Source organism: Agelaius tricolor, unplaced genomic scaffold (assembly GCF_023055355.1).
Source record: "Agelaius tricolor isolate 1412-34295 unplaced genomic scaffold, bAgeTri1.0.p SCAF_13, whole genome shotgun sequence".
Taxonomy (NCBI): domain Eukaryota; kingdom Metazoa; phylum Chordata; class Aves; order Passeriformes; family Icteridae; genus Agelaius; species Agelaius tricolor.
This window is the reverse complement of record NW_027269273.1, coordinates 9,806,800-9,831,036: the sequence shown is the minus strand read 5'-3', so window position 1 is coordinate 9,831,036 and position 24,237 is coordinate 9,806,800. Positions and strand designations below refer to the sequence as shown.

The window sequence follows — 24,237 nt, the reverse complement described above, 5'->3', positions numbered from 1 at the left end:
GTGGTAATAATTACAGGAATAGCCCTTTGATAGACAGGTCTAAAATTAAAGTTTGTCTTATTTATTTAGGTTGTAATAGAATGTTTGTCCTGTGTCTGTTATTAGAGATTAGAAGACATTATTGACTGTTCTTCCACAAGAAAACTGATAGCAGCAATCTCGTGCAAGAGGAAGTCAGACTCCTTTAAACTAGATGATTAACCTTGTCATATTTCTGCTGCTGTAGTGGGCAACACTGTCAGATGTTTGGATGCTTTTCTGGTATTCAACATCTTTTAATGAATTGAGGGGATAAGTGAGGAGATCAGTGTAGAATAGAAAAGAAAAAAGACCACTAATATTCTTATTTTCCTGTGAGCCTATGGTATGTCTTGAGTAATATACTGAGCTAGGTAAACACTACATTTAAGACTATATTTGTAAAAATTCTCTTTCATATAGAAACCTTTGGAAAAGTCTCTAGATTTGCAAAGTTAAATGTAGTTTTATTTTGTGCCATAGTTCCAAGCTGTCCTTTTCTTATAAATGGAATGTCGTGTTGACAACTTTCATTCCATTAAAACAATTTAAGGCTCCTACTGTACTTTAGGAAGTGTAGAGAGATTGGTTTGTGGTTCACTTGGATTAGTGCTAATTTAAAAATGACCAAATGAGGCCAATAAAATGCTTTCAAAAAAATAAAGCTGTAAATAAGAGAATTAATCTCTAAGACACCAGTTTCACAAAGATCTCACTAGGATACTTTGGTAATGTAATCTATGGCATGAATGTTCAGAATATGGTAGCAATAATTTAAAAACCAGTTCCTGAAAGGTTCCTGTTAACACATACAGAAATTCACTGGGAACACTTAGCAAAGATATCACTGGTGAAGAGTGAGCTGGAACCTCAGTTTTCCTTACAGTTGTGGAAGAGCAGTCAAGTCAAGGGATATTGATCAAATTTTGCCAATTAAGGATCTTGCCTGGAATGTTTTCCCAGTAGAATTACAGCTTCTATTCGCTCTGCGAGCTGTGTAATAACAGTTCACCTAAGCATATCTAATCTAACTTTAAATTAGCTTAGGCATTGCTAGTTTTATTTCCACAACACCATGAAATTCATACAAAGACTGCAAAACCCACTTATGTTCCTGCTAAAAACTTAGCAAGTACAGTTATGTGGATGCAGTAAATACAATGCAATTATTGTAAACAGGACTGCTAAATTAACTGCTCATGTTCATGAAATTTTATGTTCCTTTTGGCATTATGCTAATAAATGGAGGTTAAGTAGGAGAATATCAGTGTTCTACTAAAATATTTCAGCACATTCTGTCTTAAGCACAGACAGAATGTTGTTCCCTCTGAAAAACCTGGAGCTGTGGGATTTGTCTGTCTTACACCTCTCGTGGTGAACTCAAGACTTTGGGGGGGTTTGAAGACTAGAATTCTGATCTGGCTTTATTTTAGGCCTCTTGTGTTCACATTTTACCTCAGTCATGCTCACAGGCAGTAAGCATAGAAAGCAGTAGCATACCAAATTCAAAGTGGGGCTGGGGTTTTTAAATTTTTATATTGCTCATAAGGTTTTGACTACCCACACCAAGGTTTATTTTGTGGGTTTTTTCCTTGTCAGATTTATCTGAGCATCAGAGGACATATCTAGGCAGCTTATGATAAATACTAATAATGACATTTATTTGTTATGATGTTTAACACTTGAAGGAAGGGGTTCTGATTCAGCAAAGCCTTTAACCCAAGTCTAAACTAAAAATTCAGAGTGACTGTTGAAATTTTTAATTTCTTTGTTGAGTTGGGACTGAAATTTTGCCCATTGTTAGTATCCTCAGTTCTTGCTGACTCCAGTGAGAGCTTCATGCTTGACTCCTAGGGCAGAGGGCTGGTAATGCCTAAATTCCAGCCCACAGAGAAAATCTGGAGTCAATGTGGTGATTGTGTCAATCTGCAATGTAATTACCTTGCAAGCTCTGTTCACCAGGTATTAGCATTTCTTGATATCAAAAGATAATTCTGTTGGTTTATGAACGTGGGAGAATTTACTGAACTTGTTTATTGTACTATGGATGAAATTATAATGTCAGTGCTACTGTTATGGTTCATAAGTTAGACATTTTCAAAACTGTCTAATATCTCCAATTTCTAAGAGAAAAAGAGAGAAAATGAACAGAAGTAGTGTAATTGTGACGTGCCTGCAGTTTTCCTTTGAATATTTATTCTGCAATAGTAAGTTGATATTGTCTAATACAAATCAGAGCCATACTTACAGATGTTAATGGTTGATATTTTATATTTTGGAGTTCTGCTTACTCTGCTGTAGAGAAATTTTACTGTTAAAATTTGTCATCTTTACCAAGTAATTTGAAGTTTGTGACATAATGGTAGAAGGAAGAACCTTGAAGATGTCTTTATTAGATAGCTCATCAGAGACACAACTAATAATGTTTTGCCATGACATCCAGAGGGTGTTCTGGGAGGAACAAACAACTAATCCTCTCTTTCTAAAGGATGCTATTTGGTTACTAAGCTGGTCAGCCTGTCAGGTGCAGCAGCAGTAAGTGATGCTTCTGCTGGCTGCCATCAAGGAAAATGTCCCTGCTTGCCTGCCACCTCTCCTGTGCTCTGCTATTCTCTTTGGTCCTTAGTGCCTCTCTTTTTGTCTCCCTCTCTGCATCTTCCTTCCACTTCCTGGCCTTCTTGCTCAGTTTTTCCTGGGCATTCCCTCCTCTTCTTCCCAACCCTCTGTGCCACTGCTCTGTGGGATTTAAACTGTCTGCATACAAACATTCATGTTTTCTCTTTTATGTCCATCCCCTACACAGTATCATCAGTTGTATCAGGTCCTCACAAAGCTCCTGTCATCTTTTCTGTTCTAGCTGTTTTTTTTTTTAAAGCTGTGTTATTTTCAGTATCATTTCTATAGTAAATTAGTATTAAGTTTGTCAGTGTACTTTTCAAAGGAAGTGGTGTGTTTGTGGTTTTGTTTGGGATTTTTTGAAATATGCATTTACTTTATTTTACTCCCCAACTGGGAAACTTGTCTTGCAGCTCGATTTTCTTGATGAAGAAGCTTGATCCCCACTTCTGGGAAGTGACCCAAGTCTAGTGATCTGCACTGTCTTAGAAGAATGCCTCTGGTGTTATTTCATATATGAAAATGTACTTGAAATTTTACACAGTGAGTGATTTGATTGTGAAGAATATTTGAAATGAATATTTTAATATGAAACTCTAAAATTATCATGGAGAGTTGACAGGGAACCTGCAGGAGGAAGGATCATAATGTGCAACTGACATTTAACCTGCAGAGTTGATGGCTTTTGTTCCAGCTGAAGGTTCTACATTTTTTCATTCTCTGCATTTATTCTTGTGTATTAGAGCTTTTTCTGATGTATGGATAGTAGTGGGCAGATCTTTATGGAGGAGAAAGTTGATGAACCTGATTACTGTTGATGTTCAGCAGGAAGTCAGATAGGACCTGCAGATGTTGCCACTAAGTCAGCTACTACTGGCATTTCTATTGCCTCCTCTAACTTTGCTTATGTCCCTCTCTTCATTATCAAATACTTGGCAATAGGGAAGAGGGTAAGCTGAACACTGAGCAATCATGTTTTGAGTTTCAGTACCTAAAACCTTCTATTTCTCCCAGAAAATGCATTTGATACCTCTTATGTTTTCCAACAAATATTTCCCTTTGTAGCTCCCTGCAGAAAGAAAGATGGGAAGATAATTTCAAGAGATTTTTGATTAGTCTCTTAAAAATCAGAGATATGGTGTAATCATAGTACTCTGGCATCTGAAGACTCCAAAGCTTTTACTCTCACTTGCTGGTGACATGGCAGTTGGGGTTCACAGATTTAACTCATAAGCCAGCTAACCTCATGCATGAGGCAGGAACAGAACGACTGCCAGTGGTTCTCTCTTACCTTGCTAAATTACTTCAGCCAATAAAAAAAAAGAATTTATATGCTTTCTGACAAAATTTTTTGTTCTATCTGTTAGGTGGCAGAAGTGTGAAATTCACAGATTTTCTCAAGCTTTGCCCAAAATATGTTCTACCATGTCTTTTGATGCCATTTCAATACCACATATTATTAAGTGCTGATCATCCTAACAGTGACATTTTCCTGGAATGTCACCTCAAGAAGATCTGTGGCCAGCATCTTTGATTGCACAAACAAAGCTTGCTGACAGTAAAAAGGACTGAGCCTTGATAGCTGAGAAATCTTAATTAGTCAAGTAGACTGAAAGAGAGCTTTTTAACATGGTATTTAGAAAAAAAAATCACATCAAGAAATTCAGCAGTAGTGATAGCTACAGTTGGCACTTTTTCACTGCAATGATGTTCTGGTGGATAAAATTGCACAAGAAAAGCTTTTATTTTGGTAAAAAGATATTAAACTGAAATTTAGAATTTCTTAACTGGCCTGAAGGGTTTAATTTTGACAAGATAATTAAAAAACCTCCACAATATTGACCTGTTTTAATATCTTCTGCCTTGTATTGTGGGTCAGGTTCTCTCATATATTTCCTGTGCCTGGTAGTCCTGAGGGACTGGAATGCAACTGGAGGAATTTATTTAGTGGGATATGCAATATGCTTAACAACTGATCCAGAGTAGGAAATTGAGAACTAGGATTGCAATGGATACAGGGAAATAGGTTTCAGTACTGGAATAGATGAGATCTGCAAAGGATTTTTCCAAGTAGTCCACTTTGTCAAAACATTTTACTTGAATTAAAAATGTCTAAACAAAATGTTTTGACACTGCCCAACTTAGATTCCTCTCCTTGGAAAAGCATCTCATTTCAGGAGGAAATCAAACTTCCTGGTGTCTCGTATGGTAGCAGTTCCAGCTTTTTCTCAAGTCCAATCATCACACCTCCTTTAAATATATTCATGAACTAGTGATGTTTCAGATGGGAGGATTTCTTGGGCTGCTTCTGCAAAGGCAACCCTTCTCCTAGGGAAGGATTCTATTTTAGTAGTGGAATTGGTTCTGAAAGGGTTCTAGAGCAGCCATGTTTTGGGAAGGAGGAAGGAAGAGAAGGCATCAAGGTGATCAGTGAAGCATTCCTGCTTGTTTTCCTCCCTATTTGATCCTGTGCAGCAAAGGTAAATCAGTACACCAGGAGTGCTCTAACTCAGAAGCATTTTACTAGTGAGCTGCTGTACCAAAGGAAGGCTATATTAAAGTATGCATTGGGGATTTTGGTTATTATAAATTACATTCTTTGAAATCTCATTTAGAACCAGGAACTAAAATGATGTTGGAAGGCTCAAAGGATTAATTCTTCCTGAACAATAGACTGTCACTGATCACTCTGTAAAGTAATTATACTAAATTTAATTATAATACAAGTGCATTGTATGATAGTCATAGTGTGCCCAAAAGAGGGTTTGAAAAGGTGCCTCACAAGCATATGGACTAGCTCTGGGAGCACAGTGGCAAATTACAGATGTTGTAATTGAGTACAACTTAATATCAGGCTTTCTTAATTAAAGGTTTGGGGTTGTGTGGGGTGGGTTCTGGCTGGCACACTTTGCTTTTCAACATCATCAGCATAATGGAGCACATGATCTCTTCCCATTGTATAGGTTCTGCCAAAAGCCCTTATGACTTCCAGTGGCATTAATGCGCTTAAATCAATTCCAGTATCACTGTAGTGTTGAAACCAGGAGAAATCAAATTGTTGCAGCAGTGGAAGAACTGTTGCTCATTCTGATAGGAATGCAGAAACTGCACATATCATATCAATATATCATATGCTGATAATATTTCATAATAATCCTCTCATGAAAAATTAAGGCTCCAACTTCCCCATTTCACTCTCCTCTCCTCTCTTTTGAATCCATCTTCATGTTGGATTTGGACTAGTTATGAAATATTGTTGCCCCTTGAACTATAAAATGAAGCACTGCTCCTGTTTCCAATTCCACCCTAGTGGCAGGCAGGGTGGAATTGTAAGCAGGAGCCTAAGGCACTCCCTAAACTGAGGGAGCCACTTGGATGACAGCCTTAACAGAAGTGATCCAAATTTAGTGATGTTCAGATGCTTGGCCAGAATCTTTTATTGGCCATGACGAAAGTTGTGTAGGTCATACATAAACAAATGGAATGAGTGCCAATGCTTGGGGAGCAGTTCCACAGCTGGAATGGTGTGGTGTGCAGTAAGCATGAGAAGTTTCCTGCTACTGTTATGTTAGGGCAAGTATCCTGGGAGAAAGATAACAAGATCTAGAGCATGGATATCAGGAATTATGACTCAGGAATGGTGGTAGTGAGAGGTAGATAGTATCTACCAAAGGTAGATACCTTTGGTTTGTGTTGCAACATATAAGGTGTTTATTATAAAGCAACAAAAAGCATTAGGACCACAGGTCAGCACAAACAAAATGAGTGCAGATCTGTTGACGTTCCTGAATGTATTCATGGCAGGCTTCAATTTAGTTTTGCACTTCAGTGGAAAAAGTTAAAAATACAAAATCTGTGAAGAGCAAGAAAGCTGGTATAATACACCTTCTTTTCCTTTTTACCTTATTTTTTTCATCTGCAACTACTTTGTTACATAGGAAATCTGATCAGAATGAGTCTGGTGTTAGTCTTTTTACTTTGGCATAGCGTGATAGCCTGGAACACGTTAATAGCGAGTCTGCTGTGGTAATTTACACACCATCATTGAAATGATTATCAGATCCTAAGCTGTATCTGCCAGAGATGGGAAGAGTATCAGTTTATTTTATTGAGGAATATTGAATGTGAAATCTTGCATGAGCTGTAGTGTCAGCACTTTGTCCAGCATCCACGAGGTGACCTTTAACGTGCCTGTGAAGAAATCTGTGTTGATATGGTGGGCTGTTAGGGGCTAGGGGTGATGTGCTGGTGGCTGTCATTGTCTGATGTGATTGCTGGTCTCTTAGCCTTGTGAGACTCCTTAACCAAAAGGTTCTGACATGTTGCTATGCAGCCCATTATACAATTAAGCCTTGGTTCTCTTTGATTTTCTGTGTGCACATGCAGCCTCTGTAATGTTGCCAGACTAACACAGACCGAAGTCCTGATGAAAGTCATTAACATGAGATTTATTCACATTAACAGCCAACTCCTGCTTTTCAGAGAACTGAATATCAGAGATATTCTTTCTCCTAACTGATGCAGTGCCAATTCAAGACCAGGAGAACTGGCATAAGGAGATAAAAGCATCTCAAAAGAACGAGTAACTAGGTTAAAAAAACTATGAAAACTAGTTAGGAGTATTGAGAAAAATATTTTCAGTCCTATAAGTTTTTTGAAATTGTAGCTCTCCATAGTGACTGTGACATTTAGTACTGAAAGGCAATTTAAACTCAGACAGATTCTTATGAGGGATAACTGCACAGGCTTCTTTATGCATACATACATACATATATATCTGTCTACATATGTCATGTAGATCATATATATATATTTAATGACAGCTGGGTGCTTCCTAAAGGAGACATGAAGAAATGCCATTTTTATGAGAGCCCTAGGTGAATGTGGGAAGGGGTATATTTTTACAGGAGTAAATTTTAGCTAATTCATTTATGATCTTAGATTCAGCCTGTGTTACTCAGCAGGGTGAAGGAAAAGTCACCCACTGGGGGAGCTGTCTCTAATCTGCCTTTTGAAGGACCTCCTGAAGAGTTGCATCTTGTCACTCTTGGGATGCAGGGTCTGTGACCTGGGGTACCCATCTTTCTAGCCTTCAGGCTTTTCAATATATTTTGGATGAGAAAGAGTCAAATCTTTTTCCCCTCCTGTAAATCTAAAAATGATTGTGTATTTGTGCCGGTACAAGGCTGACAGCCCTCAGTGTAGGAGGCCTTCTTCTGCTTCTGAGCAATGAAAAGATGTGGTACAGTATGGTCTGAGCTGCCAGTTCTGTAAGGCCCTCAGCTATTGGAGTTTCTTACCAATCCTGGACTGTGTCAGTTTTGTAGGTCCATCAGAGCACAGATTCTCAACTGTCACCTTGGCAGTGCTAATAAGCAGCATTTTATTAGCATCTCCTGGGCTGATGTGGCGATTGTGTTTGTCACCCATTCATTCATTCATTCATCCCTCCCTGCAGCTGCTGCAGTTTGAAGTCTGCAGTGAAACTCGTGGTCAGTCTCTAATGCAGGCCCTGAGAGTTCAGTAATGGCCAAGTTTTCACTCAAGTATCACAAGCTACTAAGTTGATGGGCAGCCAGCAGATTGTAGGGCCTTTCTACCACCAGGGCTTGTCCCAAGCCTGCTCCAAAGCAGCTGGGAATATTTTGCCATGGAGATGTGGACAAACCCACATAATTATTAACACACTGTTAATTTCCCTTAATTAATTTGATTTGTGAACAAAGTCTGTAGCCTTGAGATATTCTGGGATCTATAAGGCAATTCTGTGAGTTACAAAAAAACCCACATTAGCTGGACCACTTGTGGAAGCCTGATGTACTTTATGGAAAAGAAATACTGGAAATTCAGCAGTTGCTGCAAATTCCCCTTAACTTTTTGAAAAGCTGTGGGCATTAATTACTAACAAATTATTTTACTGTAGACCTACTGAGAGGAGGGGGATTACTGCAGGCTCATAGCTTTCTACTTTGTATGTACCATCTTCTGCTTATGCCAGGGAAGGGGTTTAGGAAGAGTTCCCAACAAATACAATGGATGGTGTTAGTATTTTTTCTTTAATAAATGAAAGTGTTTTTTCCTAGAAACATTAAATAAATTTTACTGTTCATGTAGTAGGCAAGAAATTCTTTTCCATTTCCTAAGGATATATTCCCTAAATATATACAATTTCTATTGGTGACATTTGCTTTCTACTATCCTTGTTCAGCTGTTTCTGCATTTTAATGCTGAAATACAGTGTTGAAGATTTCAAAGGCAACTCTTCTAAGATAATTTTAAAATATAGGCTTAATGCCCTCAAAAGTTGTCTTTCCTAAGTCAGTCTTCCAATTTTCCATCAGCTGATTTTTGGCCTGTCTCTGTAATTTGGATTGAGTTGAGGTTTTTTTGGTGATTTTTCTTTCTTTTCCCCTTTCAAAAAATATATGGAAGAACTAGAAAATATGCAAGAGGGAGAAGGGTGACGAGAGATATCAGATTGCTTTTATATGAAGAGACATACAGGCCACAATTTTTCGGCTCAGTAAGCAGACAAAAGGAGGGAGTCTGTCTAGGTGCTTAGGAAATAAAGAGATTAAAAGATGAAATGGGAGAAATTATTCATTTTTTCTTGTAATGAAAACCTAGATGATACTTAATAAAGTGAACTGGTAGGCAGCTTACAACCTATAAGAGGAAGTACATTTTCAGAGACTGCCTGCTTATATTTTGAAATTCATTGCCACAAAATGTGTGGAACAGAGAAGTTTAAATGGACTCAGAAGACCTTAGGAAAATGAATGCCTGATGGGTCCACCGAGGAAATAGTCTTTATATTGCATTAAGGAGATACTTCTCACACTTTGAATTTCATGAGAGGGAATACCGATTTTTTTCTTTAAATGTATAAATGGCTGGATAACAATCACCATAGCAACAGAAAGAATATCAGGTTAAGGCAGTAAGAAAGGGATTTAATGAATGTAATGTGTGTGGTTTTTTCCTTCTCAGATATGTTTGTGGTAATTCTTTGCCATATTTCTGTATCCGCATTTCTCTGAGGGCATTGCCCGTTTTAGCCCTAATTCTGTGTACAAATGCTCTGCTGTTCATTGTTGAAAAACCACCTGCCCTGCAGTGACCACGAGCCATTTAGAGTGTAGAAATGAATCTTGTAATGTTTTAAGGTAGGCTGATCTTCAAATGAGGTCTGACCGCTGGGTCATTCCCAGAGAGCTGCTGCCTTTCCCTCAGCAGAGACTCTGCTGCTCGTCTGTGGCCCTCCGTGGGCCCAAATTGTTTCTCTCCCTCCTCTGAGAAGTTTGGACCACACATAAATCACGTCTTGTTTTCTAATTTGATCAGCTTTGACCTTTCTAGAAGCTTTTCTCAAGACTTGGAAAACAACAATGCGTCAGGTGCAATATTAAATAAGCTCTGTAGTAATTACATAAACCTACTAAATTATTGAATCCTCCTAAACAAATGATGTAGGGAACTCTAATAAAGCTTCCTGGAGATCAGTGTTTATTTTTAAAGCTGCAGTAGGGAATCTGAAAGGAGAGCCTTTAAGCATTACACATAGTACAAGCTGTATTTCTTACCTGCTTTTATTTCTTACCTCTGACTACTTTGCTGAAATTACCACATCCTTTCTAGTGATGGAGTTTTGCTGGTATGTGGCAGTTTGTGGAGCTGGGAGAAAGTATTTATTACTGTAATCTTTCTTATATACCCTGTGTGCACTGTCTGTCAGTGTGCAAAATTGCAAAGAAGTTCTCATTGTCCAGTATTTTTTTAAAGGTTAAAAATTCTCCTGAATGTTGATTTGAAGCAGGGAAAAAATGAAGCAGGGCAATAGGCTGTAAACAAAAGGTTTGTAAACAGTAACATGGAAAAGTATTTTTCATGCTTACCACAGTTTCTATAAGAACACTATACAAAGATTAGCTAAGTGTATTGTTATGTTCCTTGTGAATACTTAGCAATTGGTACATAATTTATATAAACTATAATATCTGTGGATCTAGTGTTTGTATATTCTTGGCTAATTGGTTTTGTGAGCAAGCTGATTTTATTTGCCTTACAAAACCTGTTCTATGTATGTAATAAAGCCCAAGGGATAAATATATTTTTGAAAGCTGTCTCAATATAGCTTGTTGTTAATTAAAACCATTAAATGCCTATCATTACAGAGAAGAAAATTCATATTTTTCTTAATACTATCTACAGTTCTGTTTCTTGGAGAGGCAATTATCCATTGCCAAACACCAAGTTATGATTTTTTTTACTCGGTGGCTTTTGTTGTAGAGGGAAAAAATATCTGCAAATCATTTAAGCCATTTTGTGTCACTTTCTGTGAGTAGTGAGGATAAAGATGAAATCATATTGTAAAGATCAAAATAAGGGAGAGTTCAGTAAAAATGAAACTTTCAAATTTTTTACAAGAATTTTCAGTGCTCCATAGATATGGATGTAGATTTCAATGCCAATAACCAGAGCTGGTCAAAATTCACTTAAAATCTTTAGCAGGGAAGCTTTGGCACTTAGGGTTTTTACTGATGTCAAGACAGAGTGTTAACTTGTCTTAACAACAATTCTGATAAAATAATATTGGAGTTTTTTAATTGTCATTTTTAAGTTTCAACATTTCATCTAAGACTTTGACCTCTTTGTAGTTAAATTTTCCATTTGGTTTATAAATTCCATTTATTAATCCACAGCCTTTGAACTAAAATGCAAAGTGGCTACCTTTTTCTCTAGAACATTGCCCTTGTTATATCAAGGCCAACAAAATATCATGTGGTAATTAGATAATGCCAGTACTTATTTTTAAAATAAGTTCCTACAAAAAATTACTTTTGATGTTGTGGAGCTTTTCATAAGTGTCTGGAGTTTGAGAGAAGAGCAGTTTTCCATACAGGATCGAGAACAGGCTTGATAGGTGATACCAGAGAATGGACTGAACTTTGCTTTCATTCTGAGATGACTCAGTGCCTTTAACCAGAATCAGAAACTGATTCATGGTGGCCAGGCTTCAGAAGGTGAAAATCACAGCTGGTGAAATCATCACACAGTGGTCTGTACCTCAGGGGCCAGGCTAGCAAAAGTTCTGTTGTTAGAGCTGCAGAAATATGGGTGGGTTTCTTAAATGTGAGACATCAAAAGCATTGAGCTCAGATAGTAGCCGAGAAACACAGTAAAGAATGGCAAAAAAGAGCAGTTTTGATATGGCCCGTTGTAGCATGCTTGTTAATTCCTACATGCAGAGCTCTTGTGTAGAAGGACTGAAAAACAGATCCTGACAACTGTCCAGCTGTGCAAGCCTCCCTTGCTTTCCCTCCCCAGTAAAATTCTTAGAACAGCACAACAGGACATTATTTGGCATTACTACACTCCATAGAGGAGGACAAGAACCTATAGGAAATCAGCATGAGTTTGTATTTGTTGTTAGATCCAACTTTTCCATGATGAGGGTTTTTTGTTTACAAACAGTCTGCTCAGGTCACTATTGCATAAATAACAAGGATAGTTCTGCTCTCAAAAGCTAGTAATTTGCTACCAAAAAGCATTTTGGAGCTTTGAAAACAATCTGTTCTCTGTGTGAAATGGATTTGTTTCCACTTTACCTACACATAATGAGTAGTGGTAAAGGGAATTGGTTCAGTTTTGGCCACAAGCAGCTATTCCTGAGCTTCCGGATGTTCAGCAATTGGCTGTAGCATTTAAATTATCCTTGGAGTCCAGGACATGTTGGATTTTACTGGACAATGACCTTGTCTTTTAAACTGCAGGAAAAAGAGGGGCTTGTTTGCCTTTCAAATAGTTAACCCAGTGGCAATGTGTTTTCAGCCAGTAACTTGTGACAGCTGTTGAGGACTTTATACCTGGATGGGTCTCACTTTTATGATTACTTATTAGTTTTAATTTTATGCTTAGAGACCTGGTTGTTCATATCAAAGGATAATTTACAATGCCCCTGGGGAGTGCCTGATTCAGCAGTATCTTGGGTCCTCACAGTTAATTTGTTTGCCCTTTAAAAGAGTTGTGGTGCTGGTCTCACATCTTTTGCTATGGCAATGCTGCCATCTGATTCAACAACAGTGTTTCTACACTATGGCACATTGTTTGTATCTTAAAGCCTTGAAAAGTGGTAAAACTGCAGGAGGATGGGGTGGAGTTTCTTGCCTGCTTTTCAAGAGAGAAGTAGAAAGTGAGAGTCTCATAGAAAATACCTCCAATTTATTTTCAACACCTTCTTCACCACATCTTGATTTTTTGTCAGGGAAATTAAATACAAAAATTTTGGGATAGAGTAATACTTCCCTGCACTTCATAAAGAAGCCATCAGAGGATAAGATTCTTGTTCATATTGTTTTCATCACTCTCATGATTGCTTCATTTAGTACTACATCTTTCTCAGTGCCTGTGTTGCTGCACTAATAACATCAGCATGTTGCAGTCACTGCTCCTTCAAAGACTAGTATTAATTGAAGCAATTTATTCTAGCAGAACTGAAGATGGCCTATTTATACTTTTATATAATGAATTACAGAATACATCTATCTTGTCATGTCCTCTCAGCTCCTTTTTCTGCCAGGTATGGATTTGCTGCCCCAGACAAGCATTTCCCAGGCTCAGCACAGTAGAACACAGGTGTTTTCTGTGTTGTGTAGGAGGTCAGAGATGTTCACCAGCTATCACAATATGGAAAGAGGAGCAACCCTGAATTGGTATCAGTGCTGCTTCATTACCTGCTAGCAAAATAATATCTCAATCTGCCACATAGTGGAGCAGTATCTTATTTCACCAAAAAAAGATAATTCTCATAATTGATGCCCTTCCACATAATATTAAATGTGATGTATAAGCAATATAAAGTATATGGTGCTGATCTATTCCCATGAAATCTGACGCCGTGTTAATAAAACCTTTAGGGTTAAAAAACCCCATTGCTTCAATTCTGCCTGAAACTCCTCAATCACAGTTCTGTAGAAAGCAGTAGAATACCTTGTCTTCCTTAATGTTAGTAGTATAAGGCATGATGTGTCTAATCTTCATTTATGTTGTAGAGCTCTATTATATGTAAAGTAGTTGGCTTTTAATAGTGTGGTCGTTACATTTAATTGAATTGAGCTTTGGCTAATGAAAAATGTAAGGGAAAACATTTCATCTCATGTCAAAATATTTGATATTCTCTGCAATGAAGGACCATAAAAAATGGAGCAAGATACTGCTGAGTTATGATAGGTAGGGTGGAAATTGTTAGCTGCTGTGAATGGCAGAATTTGAAGAGCAGGACCTGAATAAATACACAGGCTTCTAGAGAGTAGGAATATTAATGCTGAAATACCTCTAGCAAAGCCTCTGCTGGCAGTCCTCTGTCCTAAACTAGCCTTACAGTTTTGGGTTAACTAATGTCATGTTTTCCCTACCTATTTGGTAGGAATTATTGTAAATGGCATGGAGAGAGAGACTCCCTATCCATATACTATCCAGTTGCTCTCTAGATAATAGCAGTTAAGTACTGTCATTGATCTTACAAGGCAAAAGTACACTTCTGATACTAATTTGCACTTCGTTTCAATGCAATGTAATTTTTAGCATTTTGCATTGGTTTTAAGCTGTTTGAATTAATTTGAAATTTTTATTCCAATTTGTGTAAATTCTCCGCTTGTTACTATGCAGCTTCTTGCCAAAGTACATTTTGTTGGCACAATTGGAGATTTGTTTTCTAAAATTCTAAATCAGAGTTTCGTGGGACTATTTACATGGTGGCAACTCTGTTAATGCTGCTTTTCTCTGTTAATTGTGACCCCATTCCCTCACATATTTGAAGGGCATTGTGCTGCTTCAAGGGCAGACTTCATGTGGTATCTCAGTCCTAGACATTTGCCATTTGTCTCGCTGGCTGCTCAGGCAAGCAGTGGTGTATATCTGTTTCCTTAGATAAGTCAGTTCAGGTCAATTGCTCTTTCCTACTCAAATCCCTCCTTCAGTGTTCTTGAACTTTCTCTATTTTCTATTCTAGGTCTATGCACAATTAACTTTAAGTGTGGCTCTCGGGACTCAGTGGTGTTATGTAGGCTTGCCAAGTTAACGGTTGTAGGCTGGAACCTCAAATTGCTCCTGTGCACTGCTGACAGAATTTCTCCCTGGCTGAGTTCTAGGAATGGCTTTGTTTCAGCAGTGGGGTATGGTTTTTTCTTTTGGAGGTGAAAGTAGCTGAGGTTTTCAAGTATTCTGAATTAGGACATTCATTGAAAAAACTACACCAGTATATTTTAACTTCGTGGATAGTATGCCCCTATACCATCCTTAAAGACAGCAATCAATCCACTCACCTGGGAAATGGCAAACACAGGGGCATCACAGGTTAAACCTTGCACTCTGGGACTTTAATGATATTGTTCCATGTGGGAAAAAAAACATCTTAATCACCTCTGGATGATACAGAATTATGTGAAACAATTGTTTGGATTTGGTATCTCTGGTGAATTCAAGAACCACCAGAGGGTTCTTTGATTTCCTTTATCTATGTACCTCGTATCCTGGATATGCCAAACCCTTCCCATGAAAAATTGTTTTGCTTAGAAATACTAGAAAAAATCCCTGCCCTTTTATCTATTTCTCATTTAACAGTCTTCAACGAGAGTGAATAAATGTTTCTAGGAAACAATTTATATTTCATGTGAAAGGGTCTCTGTAGATTACAATATGTTTGCAGCAGTCATTCTGTTGCCTTACATCTAGTTTTGTTTCTAATTTTCCCTTTTCTTGGTTATCATTATCTTCAATATTCACAGTTGCATCTTTCATCCTTTTTGTATGAACTGAATCCTCCATCACAGTACCAGTTGTCTTGTTCTCCCTTGATATTCTTCCAGCATGCCTAACTCTTGTTCAGACAGATGCCATCCACAGTGTTAAGACCATACATTCTTCTCAGCTGTGTTGGGGCTGCTCTGTCCAGCCCGTGCCATGAGATGTGGAGTCCAGGACCACACTGGTACTTGTGCAGCAGTACTGTTTTACAAGCTCATCAGCATTTGCATCTCATTGTCACCCTGCACAACTTGTTCATTAATTTCTGTCTTTGTTTCTTCAGTTGAAGTATGCCTATTTCCCATTTTTCTGTTCCATAAGTGTTCACTTCTACTTATGCAAGATGCATACTATTGTTTCATGTTGGAGTTCTTACCACTCCTATTTATTTTTCTCACTGTTTGATATAGTTTGATATATTTTCAGCAGTCCCCAGTTTTGAGATATCTTTGCATCTTAGACATTTTAAAATTAGTAATTTCCTATTTCCTGTTCCAAAACAGTAAAAAAGCTATTAAGTCAAGAAGTTCTTAGTATTGACTTGCTGTGAGCTATTCAGAACTTTTCTTCTCATCTTGATACATCATTCTCCATTGTTCCATAGAAGCTAATCTGTAAATTATGTGGTATTGTCTTTTTTTCTGGAGACAAATTGCCCTCGGTGAGGGTTCATAAGACCTTGTATGAAATAAACCTAAAATTCAGATATAAGCATACTGTCCTCTTCATTTCAGCTACCTATTAATTCTGCAGTACTATTGGAAAAGCAGTCAAGTTTCTCCAGAATGACTTGGTAATTTTTAGGTCTTGCTGCCTCATGCTCATCTTTGTGTGATTCTCTGGAGAAATTTTATTATCATCCATATAGCACCATAAATTTGCAAAAAAATTGCACTAAAATTGGAATAAATTGAATTCTTCTTCCTGCAGGTGTTGCATTCTTAAAGACTCATTAAAACATCCACAGCCACATCTGTGTCCTTTGCTGTCCTGGACACACAGCCAGGTTCCCCTTGTAGAAAGAGCAGTGGCAAAGCAACCCCAGGGGAGACAACCTTTCCCTCTGCCCTTTTTCTAACTTTATGCAGCTTTCCATGGTCTCCCTGCCCCTCTCTGACCTTTTATCAAATAGATGCAGTCCTTATGTGGTGCCCCTTAATGGCAAACTGAGCCTCTTGAGCATTGAGCAGGATGACATAAAATTTTCACCCGAAGATTGGGAGTTTATGTACCGTTTGAGACTGGCTCCTCAATCCTCTGCTTTGTTATTTTAACATGTTTTGGAGTTCTCTGTGGCTGTGGGTGCACAGGTATTCCAGTCACACTGCAAATGTTTGGAAGCAAGATATGTTTTTAATACAAAAAAAATGCAAAATATCAGACTAGAATGTCTAAATGTAGATGGCATTTCACTGGAATTTCACTGCAAACAGGGATGAGTTATGCTGGATCACAGAATGGATCTTAAATCAGTTCATCTGGTGATCTTACCCAGTATCTTATCCCTATATTGACTATAAGCTTATGTTTTAGAGTAGAAATGTTAGAATATTCCTAATATGTAGTTCTGATGGATTTTTTTGTATCAGTGTTTGGATTTGCTTGCAAGTTAAAGATTTGATACCTTCTCATTTTCAGAATCTTCTTTTGTATTATTATGGATTGCACAAATACAAAAGTTTTTGACTACTACTACTAATTCAAACTGTGAGTCCTATGACTACCTTCTTGTGAATGGCAGAAAATTCTGTAGATTACTGCTATACTTAATTTGAAAAGGAATTGTGGACTTAAATGTTTTAAGTGGACTTAAATTTGTTTTAGGATTTAAGTGAAACTCCTTTTATTCCTTAGAACTGTAACAGAGAAGTGTCCAATTTACTCCATTTATTTAATGGCCCACTCCCTTATTTCATATTTGTCTCCTGTAAACATTAATTTTCTTGTTTATGTGTTGTTTTATTATCAGGTTCACTTAAAATCTGCTTTTAGCTGTATTGCAAGGCTCGCAAAAGGAATGAGGCACCAATGTGTAAAATACACATACATGGTAGAAGGACATCATACTTGACATAAAAAACTGTTGACTTCAAGGTTAAGAAACAAGTTGTCATTGAAACGAGATCTGTTTGAGTCTAACTTTAATCTAAAAGCATTTTTAGATTGTGAGTGGTATAGATTAACTTATTTAAGTCCATGGACAGAACAGCTTTTGTGTTCACAGAAAATATCCTCTGGTTGATCTGGGGGTGTCTGTCTTGTGGTGTGAGAACTGCCTGCTTTGCGCTCTTTTCACTTTCCTGTTTCTTAGAAGTTTTTTGAATTTCAAGTAAGGGATTCCCAAATTTACTTTCTTTGTGTTGTGTAACCTTAGCTCCAAGGAAGTCACCCAAAGTTTTTGGGTTTTGGTAAAATAGAAGATGTGTACTCTGGATAAATTGTAACCATTTCAAACATTAATATGCATCTGCTGAAAATTATCTTTTTTATTTCTTATGTGAATCATGTTTTTCCTGAAAAGTAGACCATATTTAGGATGGTGTCATACTTAAAATTGTATTAGATAGCAGTGACATGCATTATTTAGGCAGTAACTACTGCATCATAAACTAAAATAGTGTAGATATTCACATTCAATACTGATAAACACACTGAACACTTTATTTGCTAATCTCTGTTTTCAACTGTATTTACTAAAAGTTTGGGATAATTTGTATCTCCATTTGGTTGGGCCTGTGACAGACATTTGTTTTGCTTGTGTTTTGAGTAAGTTTGTTTCATCCTGCGTTGCTTGTGGAGGGTGAAAACAATGTTAAAATTGTTCTTTTCCCCCTCCAAACCCTTCCTCGCAGTTCTAGTTGAAAATGCAGTAAATATTGACTAAAATTGGAAGCATATTTTGAGTCAGAATTTTCCAACAAATTACCTTTTTGTCTGAATTCTACATTTGTTTCCTCTGGATAGCTTTTACTGGATGGTTTAGCTTCTGCTGTATGGCTAGAACTAGAGGATTCCCAGCAACAGGGCTATTTCATAAAGGAAAGCTAGGAAGCTTTAAATTGAAAATCTTTCATAAAGTAGCTGATTTTGAAGCTTGAAGTCACATAATCAGGTAACTTGAGAATCAAAGAATCCCACCCAGACTGCCATTAAATACATGTTTCAGAGACCATTGATTTTTTTTTTAAAATACATCCTGCAAGTGCTGATTCTGCAAGCAGTTGTTTCTTATAATCAGATATAAAAGCCCTTTATCTCCTATCAGCTGATGGCTGTGCTATAACCTTTGGCTCCAGATTTCTGGTAGGAAATTTGTACATATTTCTACAAAGAATGAAACCCTAATGGCCTTAACAGCAGTACTCATGGTGTGTAACCATGCTGGAAATTAGCTTCTCAGGCACTGATCTTGACAGGTCAGCTGTCACAAATTGATATACATATCTGTAAATACATCAGTCCTATAAACAACATTCTGTCTGCAAGAACTGGAAGATAAAATAGGCACAGTTCTTAACAAATTAAGTGTTCCAAAGCAAAAGGATACACAGGGAAAAGCCCTTCTGGAAATGATTTTCCATATGTTCCATTTATGATTTTTATCTCTATAGTTTGCTTTTAAGAGACTGAGAAGTTTGCACTCTGGAGTACTGTTCTGAAGCAAAATATGCTCTTTCTCCTTGCACTTACCCCTGCTGCATAAAATAAGGATCTTTGTCTTCTTCTTTTGAAAAAAAAAATCATGAGTTTATGATGTCTTACTTCCAATATTTTTTGGAACTCTTCGAGGTAGTGCAGAATATGAAACAGAGTATTTGAGAAGTCTAGGGCCCTTTTATGAAATCAGATTTTGAAAGGTGCATGTTTAGGAGACAAAATTGATGTGTCAGTCCGCCAGTGATGAAGGTATAGCTTGAATGTGTTACATTTCCCATATGTAATGAATATTAAATCATCATCTGTAGATTTTGCAAGCCATTTTGGCAAAAATCTTGATCATATGCCTAGGACAAACAAAGAAGGTTTAAACAGTAAGCTTTCTTTACAGATTTGCCACACAATAAATGCTATATACACCTACACTCATTTGGCAGTAGCAAGGCTGAGGAACATCTGGAAATATTTCAGAGCAAGCATCTAAATTCAAATTCAAAAGATACCATGGCTACAGTTATTTATCTGCCTGTGTTGCTGCAGACACTCCTCTGTCACTCCAGACTGCCATCACAGGAGGAGAGTGTTCAGTCTGAGATGTTTTAGCTTCCAGGAGTGTCATTAGAAAGCTGAAAATTATTCATACATTCTCCTCCTCCATCCTCCAGGTCACCTGGATAAAAGGAGGTTTACCTTAAGTCTCTCCTCTCCTGCATCTCAGCTTTCCTGATAGAGTGACTGGAATAATTTTCATCAGTTCTGATAGTTGCTGAATATTCACTGAATGTCTTGTTCTTTTCTAGTTCCCTGTTTATCAGTTTAATGCAACAAACCAGAAATAAAACTATACAGATCTCTTCTATCACATTTTATTTGTTGATTTGATTTGTGAGGCTTTAGGATAAAACTGAAGTCATAGAAGTAAATCATGTAAGACATCTAGCCATAGGCATTTTCAGTGAAATAAGTTCTTTCCAAGAAGATTTTGACTTGTTACATGAAAATTAGCTTCTGGCAGGAGGAATCCATATTTCACAGATCTTGGACTGTGTTTAATTTCTACAGGGCATGCCTTCAGCTAACAACACTGCTTCCAAATATGTGAGCATAGTATTGGTGTTTAAGAGTACAGCTAAAAACAAAAAAAGAAAACAGTTTCTACTTGATACTATTTATGTCTCTTCTGAACAAAATGACACTGTGGATTCTGTTTGAAGGCAAAAGGAGTCTGACTGCTGCTGCTGCTGCTCAGGAGCATATTTAGTTTGAATAATCCAAAGGTCACTGAAAATTGACTTTTCTATTGAACCTGTTCTTTTGAATTGGACTGTATTTCTCTTCAGAAAATGCAGTAAAATTAATTTTTAAAATGATACATTTAATTGAAAAATAAAATATTTAGATGTAATGTTCCAGGGAGATATCCTGAAAACGTGCATGTGGTATATCTGGTAGATATGAGATACTTGTTCATCAGGAGCCTGGGAGCTCAAGAGGCTGTAATTGTTTTAGAGATCAGGTAGATGTAGGTCAAGAACAGAGAAAACAGGACTTGAGACAGGAGCTCAAGAAAATGTGAGTTGAGACAGTTTGACACCATAGAACCTGTGTCAAGAATTTATGACTGTAGGTGAGCTAAAACACTGTGGAAAAAAAGGTTGGTGCTTGATAAACATAAAGTATGTGAAAATAGGGATCTGCGCAGAGAGGGAAATCTGGGATAGTACAACCACAGGTAATCCTGAGGACCCTTGGACAATATAAATTACTGAGGAGAAATGTCATGTCAGAATGAACTAAGTGAAATGATATGATAAATACTACAGATAATAGAGCATTTATATTGCACCCATCAATGAACACACATTCAGGCAAGGCACGTGTTGATGTCTGTCCTCTGAATCACACTCCTCCTGATTCTACATTAAAGAAAGCCACACACCTCTCAGCCTCCCTCTATCAGTTCTGGACTTGGTCAAGCTGTTGTTAAACATTTTGTAAATGCTGAAGGAGCCCTGCCTGGCAGTGCTTCAGACTCTTGGTGCTTTCTATTCCAGCTGGCGACGTGGGACTCTGAGAAGGGCCTGAACGGCAGCCTCCAAGAGCGGCGTCTGGGCAACGACCTACAGGGAGTGACCCTCAAAGTGGTGACTGTCTTGGTATGATCCTTTCTGAGCTCAGGAAACAAAATGCTCAAAATAAAAAGAATCTGACTGAATATTTTGGGCACTTCCCGCAGTGTTTTCCCCTATCATTTTCAGTTCTGTATTTTTGGATGATCTGTTACATAACAAGGAAGACAGAGGATGGCCCTTTATTGTTTTATGTGAAGCTGTGCACTGTCAGTGATACAGAGCATTTGTTTGTTTGCTTATGCTGTTTTTCTGCATTGTAATTCCTGCCAGGCATAGAACCAGCATAGGGCCTGAGTGCACAGGGGTACATTCCAGATACCATCCTTGAGCTTGGATAGGCAGTTTTCAGCATTTCATGGATTTTAAGATCAGATGGGCCAATTATGATAATCTAATCTTGGCTCTTGTACACTGCAGGCTGTAAAATTTAATCAAGTGTTTCTTGCATCAAGCTCATAAATTCCCATTGAGATAAACGATTTCTTTTAGAAAGGTGTCATCTTTCCAAAAAAATCATTATGCTTTTGGGACTACTGTCTGTTAAACTCTGGAGTGGTAAAGAGCTCCTGTCCGCCAAGTGCTACATTAGGGGCAAATTAGGGCTTGAATGCATTCCTGGCTAAGATATTGTAGTCTACACATTGCAGAATATGATGACATTTTTGTTGTTTTCAACTCTCTTTTTCTGAAATGTGGTAGAAATAGGCAGTACTTCAGAGTACATATGGGGGCACTCCCTGCAGCCCCCAATTTTCTTTCCTCAGTTTATGCTGTAGTTGGTGTGAGAGGTGAGCAGATCCCTTCTGTGACAGTACCGGGCTACCAAGGCAGCCAACTGCAGTGGCTGTGCCAACAAAATCCCTGGGATCTTCAGGAGAGCAGGACACCTATCCCCAGCAGAAACCATACCACAAAATGCTGCATTTCCTTGGTCCCAAAACAGACTCCTTAAATTAAAATACTCCAGAAACTAGTACCCATGAAGGTTATTCTTTGAGTTCTCAAAATGTTAAATGTTCACAAAATTGCAGCAGTTTTAGTTTGTGTTTTACTATGTGTCCTGGATAAAAGATGAGGCCTTGTATATAAAAGATGCCTTTCTGAATCTGAGGTTGAATTTATTCTGGAGTGTCTGCTTCTTTTCAAGAGCTATGGAAAAACCAAGGCTATGGATAGGACTCAAGTGCTGAGGCAGTGGTGTCTGGTTAGGAAGCTTCACAGGATCCCAAATTTTGCCTCAGAAAGTTATGGGTGTCTCAGAATCTGTGCCAAGTTGTCCACAATTAACTCAGAAAACACTGTTTTACTCAGAGAAGTAAATTAAAAATCTTGTTTCAAGTGTCAGTTAAGATACTGTTTTGTTCTCAGGAAGAGCCTTTTGTGATGGTGGCAGAGAACATTCTTGGGCAGCCAAAACGATATAAAGGATTTTCCATCGATGTCCTGGATGCACTGGCCAAGAATCTGGGCTTCAAGTATGAGATATATCAAGCTCCTGATGGCAAGTATGGTCACCAGCTCCAAAACAGCTCCTGGAATGGCATGATTGGAGAACTCATTAACAAGGTACACACAGAAGAAGCTGCATTTTAAAAAAAATTGCAGGAGAATGAATTAGGATGAAGTCAGCAGCGCAGAATGCTTCTGAGCTATGGATGGTTTGAGTGCGACATAACCTACAATTTAAGACTCTGTATGCAGGATAGGAACTAGAGAGTCTCTAGTTTTATTTGCTTCCAGCTGCTCTCAACATAAATTATATTGGTGTAAATCTATGTGTTTACATTGCTATAAGAATAGAGGTCGTGTTTGTGTGTGTGAGGGAATGACTATAGAAAATAGAGGAAAAAGTAAGGTATTCTCCTTAAAATATTAGCTACTAGTGTTTTATTTTTTATCATTTTGTCTTCGAAAGTTGTTTGTAGATGGAACTTTCTGTCATTTTGTGATGATGTGTTTTATAAAGACCAGTGAGTAATGACAATGAGTTTCACTCCCAAACAGGAAAAGTAGCCCCAGTAACAGGGGATCAGAATTTAAACTGGTCTCAAGATTATTCAGTAATTTAAAACTGACAGGACTAAATTTCTTAATTACAGTATTGCAAATCTAGGAGTAAGTTAATTGAAATCCATTTAAGTAAATGGGTAGAGTTTGTAGGTTGGAGTCTCCCAGAGAATGAAATGAGTGTATTTTGTTCATGTTCTTGCAACCTCATGTGGGACAAATGTTAATCAAGAAGAAGAATCAAAGGAATTAATATTCCATGTTGCTGCTTTTTGTAGAAAAGGTTACTCCTCTTCAGTGGAGGTTATTACTGAAAGTGAAAGCTTTCTCATTATCTTGTAAATAGGTGGCTCAGTATCTGTGAGGAGATGTTTAGGAAGAAATAGAAGCAATTAAAGCTATTGCAAACATGTGTGTGATAATGGGAGTTCTTGGTTGGTGCTAGGGAGCATAAAGAATTTTCAACTTATTTTGCATTGACATAAACTGTTTGAATTTAATGGATTTAAAAATAAGGTAAGAACTCCGGTTAAATTTCTTTGGAAATTGCTTTCTTTGAAGCAATAAAATATCTATTATGCTATTTTTAAATGGTATTTCTGCTACCATTTGTTCCACAGAGTCCAAAGGATTTCAAAGCGAACCTCCATCGTCTAATATTTGCTTTACATTCCCAACACAATTAGAGATAGAAAACTGAATGTATATTCTGTTTTTTTTTTTTTTGAAGAGGCCTCTTTTTATTAAGACAGAAAATATTGAAAATCTAATTGAAGCTCTTCAGAAGCTTTGGGAATCTTATTTATTAACTCCTATCTTACCCTTCATCAAGTGTGCATACTCTTTAAGGATTACCTGCATGCAAAACCAGCTTGTTTTAAATATTGAAGCCAAAGCAGTTTCAGGAACAAAGTTGCCTTTGTGCATTTTTCCTGTTACGAGCTTTTTCTATCACTTTATTCATTTTAAAAAACAAACAAAATCTTCTCCCCAGTTGTCCTAT

At 37.5% G+C, this 24,237-nt stretch overlaps 1 protein-coding gene across 6 annotated transcripts in view; it reads left to right on the top strand.

Moving 5' to 3' along the window:
* GRID1 (glutamate ionotropic receptor delta type subunit 1) overlaps positions 1-24,237 on the top strand; it is a 485,778-nt gene that overhangs the window by 411,548 nt on the left and 49,993 nt on the right. For all 6 annotated transcript variants that reach the window (XM_071438687.1, XM_071438688.1, XM_071438689.1 and 3 more), the window contains 2 exons: positions 21,150-21,251; positions 22,596-22,793. In XM_071438687.1, coding sequence (XP_071294788.1) covers positions 21,150-21,251; positions 22,596-22,793 — 300 coding nt within the window. The remainder of the gene's footprint in view (positions 1-21,149; positions 21,252-22,595; positions 22,794-24,237) is intronic.